The 11,458-nt window shown below is 35.7% G+C and overlaps 1 protein-coding gene across 1 annotated transcript in view; it reads left to right on the top strand.

The window, feature by feature from the left end:
• The first annotated feature begins 4,718 nt into the window (after nt 1–4,718).
• The window catches only part of rras2 (RAS related 2), a 46,826-nt gene continuing 40,086 nt past the window's right edge, over nt 4,719–11,458 (top strand). The window contains exon 1 of the mRNA XM_006642488.3: nt 4,719–5,100. Within this exon, the coding sequence (XP_006642551.1) occupies nt 4,999–5,100 (102 nt within the window). The 5' untranslated portion in view covers nt 4,719–4,998. The remainder of the gene's footprint in view (nt 5,101–11,458) is intronic.

The following is an 11,458-nucleotide window of genomic DNA, read 5'->3' as shown; positions in this document are numbered from 1 at the left end:
GGTAGCCCTTCCTTTTTGAAATGCTAAAAATTCCAGTGCAAAACAATATGTTTTATATGAGCAACATAATTTTCAAAGGAGCATGCAGATACAGAACATTTATCAATATCACATTATATTGCTCAATGTGAAAATCAAGGGAGAGACTACCAGAGGCCTCTGAAGCCTCCGCAGACTAATGACATCTGAAGGATCTCTGTCTACTTGAGCGTTTAATTGCTGGTCTTAAATTAGATTTGAGCAATTACTAGTTTATGCCACAGAGATTAAGGAAAGAAAAAGACATTGGTTTTATTTCTGCTTTTATATTAAGATAATTTAGTATTATTCTTATTATATTGCTCCCGGTGTTTGTCTGTTTTTTTGCAGCTTTTTACAGGAATAGTTTTTTTATTTGGTAAGTTTCAATTCTTCTTTGACAAAGTAATGTAATATGTCATAAGAAGAAAAGTGCTGAAAATATTCTGCTTTGCAAAAGTCTTAGACATTTTGCGCTATTCTACACTTTTCATTCAATGTTCTTCCATTTTAAACAGATATACAATTTGGGGGTAATTTACTGAAGTATTTGCAAATTGTTTAAAGCTAACAACTAATATTGATCATTTTTTGTTGTAGTGAGGTTTTGGAGAAATAACCTAATGATATCAATAATGAGCAACATATGATAAATTTTAAATTACATTTGATTGCTGTATTGCTACTATAGCACTTCATACTAGTTGCTTTTACATAGTTTAAATTGAGTTGTTATAATCGAGTTTTCTGAGATTCTCATCAACGTGAAATTCAAAATGACTTCTAAATAACAGACTTATCAATAACAAATTGTTATCAAATTGTTATGATAGTCAAAAACACTAGTGGAGGCCTTTATTTTTTGCAATAATATATTGTACAGTAGCTCCTGATTCTGTGTAACATAAGACCCTTACACTGCAGTTTATATTTCCATAAAGATATGAGGTAAAACGGTATTTTGTGCTTATCAAATGACCAATTCTCAAATTATCCTGCTATCGTACGGTATTATTTTTAATTTTGTGGATACCGATGAAGAAGAACTCAAAATACTTAAACAGCTGGCCGGCTGACTTTTTGGGAGACTTGTTTTTCCAAACATTTTACAACAGTTCACAGCACAGGCTTGGAAACAGTGGTTTTGACTTCCCTGTCAACCCCCAAGTGACACAACTTAGCCAAGAGTGAACAACCACAAACAACACATGCATAACCATCAAGACCTCCTTCTTTAAGTTTATATTTAGAGTTTTAGGAAACCTGAAATATAAAAGATCTCTGCCAATAACACAAAAAGGGTGAAATAGAGCATTTGTACGATTCACATTTTAACCAGAACTGTAGCCTGCCAAATTGTCACTTACAAGTGTCCAGTTCGCTAACCAGAGATAACATTTTCAAATCATAAACAGACATTCTGGCACCCACAAGCTGTTGCTAATTTTGACTCCTTGATTCATGTGAACAAATGTTTCACAGATGACCATTCCCATAAACGTCCCTTGGTAATTTCACAATCATGGATATAGATGCTAATACTTCTTTGGCAACAATACAGGCAAAATATATCATGATTAGAACATATGAATGAATAATAACTAGTAAGTATTAGCAGTGCAAATCACATGGATTACAGCAGTGCCTAAAATTCCAGTTGTATTCCTTATGATCCAACTTTGAAATTATAATTGTGTCACTTGTGACATAATACAATTTCCTAATTAAAAGAGACATTCCGCTTATCCCTAAAATGATCAAGTATGAACGGATAAACATATAAAGTTTGTAAATTCAATTAAACTGTTTAGATAACCGGGATTATTACTATTTAGATCATTCAGATCAAAAACATAACTAGATCGGGGAAGTAAGTTTTTGTTGTGACATAATTACATCATTAAACACATTTTCGGAAAAAGGAGCCTGAACATTACAGGTTGGTTAACTGAATATAATGAATTAGTATTGCTGTAACAGTTGATCACACATTGATCAGTGAGTTAAATCACTTTATAGTAAGATTGCCATATAGAACAACAGCCTCCTAAAGCTGGCATTAAGAGCCTTCTACTTAAAACTACTGCTGCCAAAACAATGTTGTTCCCTTTGACAAGCATTTGAAAATATTGCATGTTTTATTTCTGTGGTCTGGCATTGGCAAATAATATAGACTATAGGATAGGGATTTAAGAGAGAAAAAACTCTTTGTCAATATCGTAAAGGGTGATATTCAAGGTTTATCCCTAAACCATGCAGTCTAGTAGCATCATGTCATGATATTGCATTTGTGATGGATCCTGATATCTCTAATCAGGTTTTTGTATGTTCCGTAATGCTGTATTGCATTTGCAACTATAACTGTTTGCTGTGCAGAAACTATTCTTTACATGGTGCTCTCAGATGTGACAATACTATAACTGGCTCATCAACACACATGGCTGATCAGTCCTGGATTGATTGCTTCCTGTCGTTGAGTCATGCTGAAGGATCCAAGTGATGATGGACAGGTGGTCAACGAATAACTTCAAGGTCCTGTAACTTTACCAGAGCACATTCTTTCTCTCTTTTACTGAGTCATGCCTGAGTTAAGTGCCGTTCAAACTGAACTGTGTACCTTCTTCTGTAAGCAAACGTCACCTTTGCAGATCCAAACACACTCGTAAACTCAACCGACTGTCACAGGGTTTATTTTTTATAGTCCGGAGGTTATGAGGAGTAGAGAAGGAGTATGTGAGTTCTACTATCTATGGCGATATAACAACTACTCCTACTATCATACTCGAACAAATTTTAAAAAAAAGTAATATACCCCTGAAGTAATTCAGTATAGAGGCATGTTTCTCTTGATAAACAATGATACTATAGAGATATTCGTTTTTCCATACAGACAATAAACTAATTTGAGATTAGAAACATATCTAAACATTTCTAAACAATTTGTCATGTGACGTGGTTTCAGTTTTTACTGAGGGAATCCTTTCCAAGTGAACATGTTTTTTTTCTCTTCTGGAAGCTTAATTCCATTTGATTTGAACGAATGATCATATTCAGATGGCGTGGATTAACCTCATATGCAAAACACACAATTCTGAAGGTTTTGTTAACTTCAGAAATTAGATACTATAATTTCATTCCTTCCAAACTGTAATAAATAACTCAGGCACTGCAAACAATTAGAGTTGTCGAGTTATTAGCGTTATAAATGTGACTTCAAAAGAGTCTTCTTATAAGAGAAACATACTGAGCAGTTTTGTTAGATATTTCTGCAAATACAATTACAATCAGAAAGTCAGCTGAGCTTTGGTCGAAAGTTATTTCTAAAGAAATGAATGAAGATAGAAATAATAAAGGATTCATGTACTCTACTTGCTACAGGCAAAACACCAACATGATTTACCTTTGAATGTTTTTATAAAGTCATAACCATTAGACACTCCCATGGAAAGAAAATGTCAGTCTTTCAATTTCATTTTCTCTGCTCTAATGTAGAAGTGTGGCTATAATAACGAGCTCACACTTTCATATTGTCAGTGCTTTATATTTTAAAATATGTGTTGCCATTCTACATGGCAGATTTTATCAACATCATACATGAAAGTGAGAAAGGACGTGTTTATGTTACTTTCATTAAGTGTGTTATTTTTTGTATTTTGCATTTTTTTCTTGTTCTACTCTGAAAACCAAGGGAATTCCGGTCCACAATGCATTTTTCAAAGACCCCAGTAATCAGTTATTTTATAGAACACATTTTAACAGTGAATATTATCTCTCTTACAGAGATTCCAATGAGGTAATAGTCAGGTTTCAAAAAGTAATTTACACAAATACATTTACAAGATAACCTCTAATTTATCACTTGCTTATACTTTCATACAGTGTTTCAGACACTGCTATATTTATTACCGAAAAGCACTTGAAGATGATTTTTCTCTGCTTTGAAATACGATTGTCATTGTAGTACTGTTGGAAATTAAGTGGTATATTTGTGTTAATCATGTTTTGCTGACGGGTATACATCACCCATTGCCTACCTTTTTGCAGCTGAGAAATTAATATTTTTTCTAGCAACTTTAAATGCAGTTTGTTCACTTTGTAATGTGGGGATATTTAATCCTTCCAAAAATGTGGAAGGTCAGTGTGTCTAAAGGTTTTTTAGGTCTCGTTAAAGCAACAGTACCTGAAAAGCTCTTTACTCTTTACAAAGTTTGTCTTTGTTACATTAAACTGCTTACCCAAATATTTATAGAGAATACTGTTCGGTTTCTTTTATTTTGTTATGTTCAAGAACCACTGTTAAACTGCTCATTTTGTTAGGCATACCCATTTCAAAATCCAGACACAAGCTAACAAAATTCAGTTCAAAACATTTAAATGTTTACATTTTTAACTTTTACAATGTTTTATAGTGAAAACGCTTGGGAATTTTAAATCGAACAGATCGTCTAAGGACTGTATTCCTGTTTTACAATATGTCCCATAGTTAAATGAGAATTAAAACATCATTTTTCATAGAAGTAAAGAATACTTATAGCAGAATGCGCCTGACAGAACTGCTGAAGGCTGCTTGTAGCATCGTGCGAAAATACAACCTCACAAAAGGCATGTAACTTTTGATTTATTTTTTACGTCCACTTCATACATATTCATAGCTATATCTTCGCTGAAGAAGGGCCCCTAGCGACGGCCATTTGTAGTAACTGATTCACTCCTCTGTTCCACATTTCAGTGCAGCGCTGCAGTTGGTAGCGTTTTCACAGGAGGGCGTATGAGCTGGCCGGACCGACGCATTACAGTGTGCACTTTTTTCCTTGAAAGACAGAAAATTAACTCTCTCTCCATCACACGGATTACGGCTCTTTTTAAAAGAACAATAACACAGCCGCAGCCGCCTTATTTCCCCCCGAAACATTCCTGCAGCCAGCAGGCCTGTCAAGAAGTGGGTGTCTGTTCACAGGCGAGGAAGGCTGTGTTTCCCCGATGGCTGGCTGGAAAGACGGCTCGGTGCAGGAGAAGTACCGGCTCGTTGTGGTGGGAGGCGGTGGTGTCGGCAAGTCAGCTTTAACTATCCAGTTCATCCAGGTCAGTAAACCCGGTGTCTTAAGGCGTTGCTATTTTCGAGGGGAGCCTTATGGAGGAAGAGGCGGGGGGTCGTTGCATTGAGTAAGGGGGCTCCTACTTGCGGAAAAGGGGGGTCTGACCTGTTATTACGGTGGCTTAGGCCTGCAGAGCACCTATAAAATGATATTTCCCCCCCACCAGAATTGCTGGTTTTAAGGGGGCAAATGAAAGTTTCGGGGTTGAGGAGTAGTACCCACCCGCATGCAGCCGGAGGAGACGCTGTAGTTTCAGTGCAAACGGACAATGAAGGTGTGGACTTCGATTCCTCAGCCATGAATGACTTTGAAGTTGGTTTCATCTACTTTAGCGCTTTAGAGTTAAATTGCGGTTAAGTTCTTTTTTTAATAAGTAAGGTTAAGAATGACATTAGGTTTTTCTGGGGGACGTCATCTAAGATAAGGCTTCAGTGCGTGTGTTTTTAAAGATTCGAGATGAGTCCCTTCGCCTCCTAAATAGGTGTAGTTTAGGAGTATAACTGATTTAAGTCGTAGGTCACAGCTCCTTCCCCTGACTTGAGCAGCTCCCCTTTCAAAAAAAAAAAGTTTTTGAAGTGGTTTACGCATTCAGGTAATAGATTTCTACTCGCATGGCTTAAGTGCTACGTTTGCCCTGATATAAAAGTTCCTCTCAGTAGTTTGTAATTACTTTTCTTTCCAAAGGGAGCTGAGTAAACAATCAGAGTAACAGGGCGGATCGTTTTTTTTGTTCAGGGATCTTAAACATTTGGAAGAAAAAAAGAAAACATTTGCCCTGCGGTGTTACTTCTTATGTAAACGTTTTTAAAAGAAACAACGCCTTCACAATCGAGATGTTAGTTTTTGTTTGATCTCTCAGTCTTGTCGATACTTCGGGGAAAAAACAATGTACTGAACAAGACGCTGGGGTGTATCGTCTATAGAAAGTGCAAATACGCGAGTTTGTGTGATAGCCGAGAAAGTAAAAATAACTTTAATGCGCAGTTACAAAGGGCTGTAATAGTAGGAATATGCACATAGCTGAAAATAAAAAAAAAACTGGAAGCTGGAGCGGAGTTGAAATAAAAAAAAATATATTTTCGCTTACTAATCCACCCGTGTTGTCTTTTTAAATCGACACATTTCTTTCTATCTAGATGTCCAGATTTTCAATCTATAATCGTTCGAGCCACACCCGCTTTTGAATGTTTTTAACACAAGGCTACCAGAAAGAGTTTTGCTACTTTTGACTGGAGCTGAAGCCTGTGTATATGAATACTTTAAATTTAAAATGTAAAAAGTAATTGTTTGAATAATGCCGCATTTGAATAGAGCTCTTTTATAAAGCTCAATGCAAATGTGTAAATGTTCCGTATATTAATGACTTAAAGATTTTATTCCTGAATATGCGTGAAATCAGCATGTCAGTGGTATACTCTGTGGATCTTTATTTGTAATAACGGCATTTTGTTATAAAACACCTGAATATCTGGCATAGTTTAGGATGCTGTTCTTTTTCCAATAACCCATCACCCAAGGTCTGCAGTAACAAGTTAGTTGTGGCAGAACAAAGTGAAAGGCAGTGGTAGTTATGAAACAGCTGTCATAGAAACAGCTTTTCTTCAGTTGTCATTCCTCGCCTTGGCACAGATACACTAAATTCCAACTGATAGCCACTTGTCCCCCGCTTAAAGAAACATTTTTTTATCACAAAGCATCTGACTTCCCTTTCTTAATTTACAAGGTAAATCAAAGCAATATTGTTTAGGAAATGATAGGAAGTTTTTTAAAAGAACTTTTAGACTAATGCTTTTAGACCGTTTTCTGCTTTGAATTTAATATAAATGTGCCAATCAAAAAAGAAATCCTGTGCATTGATTGGCTGGAAAGCCGGTGTTTGAATTACTGATCTCTGTTCACTGACAAAAATGACTCCATTATCTTTTAACCAGAAGGTGGTTACTGCACATTCAAGTGTTTTTTTTTTATTTTGAGATCACTGGAATGCTAAGCTCATCTAACTCTCAAGTTTAATCAGGCTACATGTCCTAAATGTATAAAATGGAATGTGTTCAAAATAGTTTAGCAGCATAGCAGTGAAATACTAATGCTTTTGGTGGAATCTCTAGTCTTGTTTTTCTGAGAACAGGTAGACCCCTTGTCCTGTTGTTCTGTTTGTTTCCAATTTATAAGATAGGCAAAAGCCCATTATTGTTCTTTCATGGACATTAGTAGGGTTGGGTTACAGACTTGTGGTTGGTCCTAATAAACCTTTTTCAGTCTGATGAGACACTATCAGAGCTATGCTTGAAGTGTTGTTGCAGAATGTATAACACACTGACCATATGCTGGATTTCCAGACTTATTTTTATATTATGTTTGACTTTAGATATGCTGGTACTTTATTTTTTAGCTCTACAATCCTGAAGCTGTTATCTGCTCCCTTTGAAAAGCATAGTTAATGTCTAATAGGGCTGGGAAATGAGGAGTGTTTTGTGTTTTTTCAGTCTGCTATGTGTAATATCCAGACTGAGACTGTGTTTGTAGACTGTAGATGTATTCTGTTGGATTGCTTAGTAGGACTCTAGTCACATTGCAGTTGGCATAACTACATCACTGCCACTTTCTGTGAAGACGTCCGTACAAACTTGCTGAGTTATTCAAACCATTCAGCAGAAATTTTGCCCATTACTTATAACAACTTGTTTGATAGTAGTGGTTTCTTTTAGAGTGGACACAAAAAGTAGGAGGCTGTATTCATACCAAATAAAATAATGTGTCAAAAGAGTCGTTTGTTTTCTTGCTCTGTACACAATCTTACAGGTTATTTAGGTTTTAGACATTTCATTTTCTTGAATATTAAAATGTATGGTTTTATTTTGTTTTATAAACACGCTGTTTGCAGTGAATGTTAAAAAAATGTTCACTAATTAGCTTGTTTGAGGTTTTTATTTATTTTATTGTAGATTTAAAAAAAATAAGCATAAGGTACACACTAAGAAAACAAACATCTTATAGATTGTAACAGTGAGGCAGTGGAAGATGAACAACAACTTGAAGAACACTGAGAAACAAATCGCTCAGCTGTCTATATGTCTTCCAAGCAATTCTGTCGCAGAGGACAAATGGTTATGCACAGCATTTATTGTTTCAAGTATTCTGCCGACTTATTGGTATTGGACAATATCCAAGCGTCTTAAAGTGAGAACTAATTCATTCCTCAAGATATGGTACATATTTGTGAGAAACACTAAACCAAAAACATGGACATTTAAACACTGAAATAGAAAGCCATCTGCACTAGAAAGTAAAAATAATGTTTTACAAATTAAAAATTAGTACCACCACGAGTGTCACTTCAGCAACCTTTATGAAACCTATTGATTTGTCATTGCAATGAAGGGATACAATTCACCACAAAGATAGCGCACTCTGTTGTATTTACAACTGACTGGTATCACTGATAAAGGACAGGACAAATAGAATACCAATTTATACTTTCTAATCCATTGTTGTTCTTAGGGCAAGGGAATCACATCATAATTCATTCATTATAGGAATGGATCAGTTGGTTCCACGTATTGATAAATCATGCAATTCAAAAAAGAGAATTAATGATGCATTGCCAAATGATATCTACATAGAGATAAGTCAAATCAAGCAAATTAAGATTTAACTATGGAACACTTCTGTTTTATTTTGTTAAAATCAGGATGAAGAATAAGTTTTTATCAGGCTGTACATGTATCATTGCACCAGATATGTGGAGGTCAGTATACACAGTATTTCTGCACTTGGATTTTGTCAGTTGATGAGGTTGGGAATGTAGCTTGGGCCTGGAATCAGCTACTGTATGTTGTGATGTTCATAGTGGTTATTTGGAGAACACGTCCAAATTCCAGTGATATTTTTCTTGCGAGCTTGTTGTGAATAATTTATTTTTAAGCTACGAGTAGAAAGAGAAACGGTGAGCTCTGTTGTTTGATTGTATTTAGACAGCAAACAAAAAAAATATGAACAGGAATACTGGGTAGGAGGCAGCTAGACATTCTATAGCTTTTCAGTCCTTGTTGTTTCCTTTGTAAATTCATTACCAAGCAGCGAGAGCAAGTGGTAGAATTGAATAATGCACTTATGTCATCACTATCTGTTACCACAAATAAACTGGTTCAGAGGCAGTAAATTCTCACTGCCGTGCCCTTAAGGTCTACTGACTAGTGTAGGAACTACATTAATCTAACCTTGAGAAAAATCAGTGTTTTTTCTGTAGTTACCATTTTGAAACATTTCTTATGTGTTGAATTGCATTTGGTTATCTCAATGAAAGCATCATGTATTGAAAACTATGTAGCTGGTGTTATCTTACCTGTTTTGGGATTGTACTTGGTATATAAATTATTTTTAGATGTGTGTTTAAAGAAATAATTCTTATTTGTCACTATACTTGATTACAATTTTGTACGAGAAATTAAACAGAGAAGTACATGAAAGTTTGTGGCATGTAAATAACCTGTTTTGAAAGGAATAGTTGTGGTTGTTTGGTTATAGTGTACACAGAATGCTAATGTATTTAACATGTTACTGATGAATAAGATTTTAATGTAATTTATTTGTAGCATGTATTGTCCTTTCTCTCATTTAATTAGTAATTCCATTCCTCTGAAACAGCACTTATTCTGGGAGAATCATGAACTGCACATTTATAGTAAAGCAATGCATAAAGATATTCTCAATTCTTGTGCTGATAGTAAAAGAGCTGAGCTTAATAAGCTTAGCAGCTTTTAATTAACCTTTTGAAGACCATGTGAACACATATCCCCTGTCCTTTAAGGTACAGTGGGCTTCCATGATGTCATGATGATTACGTGCTTGTAAAAACGACATTAAAATCTAAATAATGTTTCTGAAAACAGTTGCAGGAACTTCTATTCTTCACACATAAATCGGTTAACACATTGTCCTTCAGAAAATAATGAGAGCATTATTCTGAGTCATGTATGCTTGATGGGAGAAAACTGGAATTATAGTCTTGGAAATGGGGATTCATCGTTACATTTGTTCTCCAGTGGTTTCTTTGATAAGCTTATAGGAGGGGAAGTATGAGTCACAATGTGACTCGGAGTACCTATGGGATGTTATCTTTGCTAAGCATTAGTATTGAAGTGAAGGGGCAGACATTAGGCAATGACAAAGTCAAGAGACTGGACTTCAGGAAGCCAGGGGAGTGTTGAGTGAGATGTTAGCTTTTTCCAAATGAACAAAATTTCCCTTTTATATTATTATTCTGTGATGAGATTATATTTTCCATCATAAAAATGTTTAAAACAAAAATTCCATACTTGCAAGCAAATTTCATTCTTTTTCCCCTGTATCTTATTTATTGTAGTTTTTGCTTTGTTTGCATAGTAACGTGAAATGCATGTAATTACTAAATGGGCTAAAGCAAAGATCAAGCTCTTTCTCTGTGTCCTTTCGGCTTTATCTGAAGATCAGTATGTCACTCCATATTCCTGTATCGGCCCCGAACTCATGGAGATGTTACCCCGCCTAGTTGCTCTTGCAGATTGTTCATTACGTCAGACTCGTAAATGATCTCTTCAACCCAGACCAACAAGTCTCCAAGGGGAGTGTCACAGAGGGATGCCATGTGTCCAGTAAATGTCAGCCGGGTGACTCAGCTTGTGAATGAGAAAGGTAACAAATCATTTGGGATTAAAATAACTCCCAGGTGGAACATTACAAACAGAATTCAAAAGAATATTATATTTCCTTGTGTCAGGCACATCTTCACATTTGTTTTCCCCAATGTCATAATATAGGCCAAACCTGTTGTAGTCTTCTTAACTCCAGAGTATATATTTGCTTAGAGAGAAAATAGAGGTTTATTGCCTAAAATGTTACTTGGAAGGGTGTGGTACAAGATTCCCGTTGTGAACATGGCTCTACTGATGATGAGCATTATGCTTTTTATTTACTAGCTCCACAAATGGCATGGAACATATTAAAAAAGGAAGATTGCTCTGGTAGGCATTCTGGAAATGTTTTCATTTACTTCCTCCTTGCCTTTTCCTTTATTAGTAGAGCTGACTTTTTTTTTTAAGGAAACCGTTTCTTTTGCATTGTCTCTGCTCAGGCATTCTGCCCTTTCCAGGCTGTAGCTGAGGAGGGTGGTTTTGATTATTAAGATGTGAGGTCATATACAAAGCATGCTGTGCTGAGGAGTAATTGAATAAATATAGATCAAGATAGTGAGGTTGTTCCTGGGTATGCTTAAGCTAGGTCATGTGTAGGTATAGGTGTAGAATACAAATGGAAATCATTGTGAAAATTCTACTACAAAATAGATAACCTTTGGGTCAGACGCC

Source organism: Lepisosteus oculatus, chromosome 21 (assembly GCF_040954835.1).
Source record: "Lepisosteus oculatus isolate fLepOcu1 chromosome 21, fLepOcu1.hap2, whole genome shotgun sequence".
Classification (NCBI taxonomy): Eukaryota; Metazoa; Chordata; class Actinopteri; order Semionotiformes; family Lepisosteidae; genus Lepisosteus; species Lepisosteus oculatus.
Note: the sequence above shows the minus strand (reverse complement) of the source record. Positions and strands in the feature narration are given on the sequence as shown.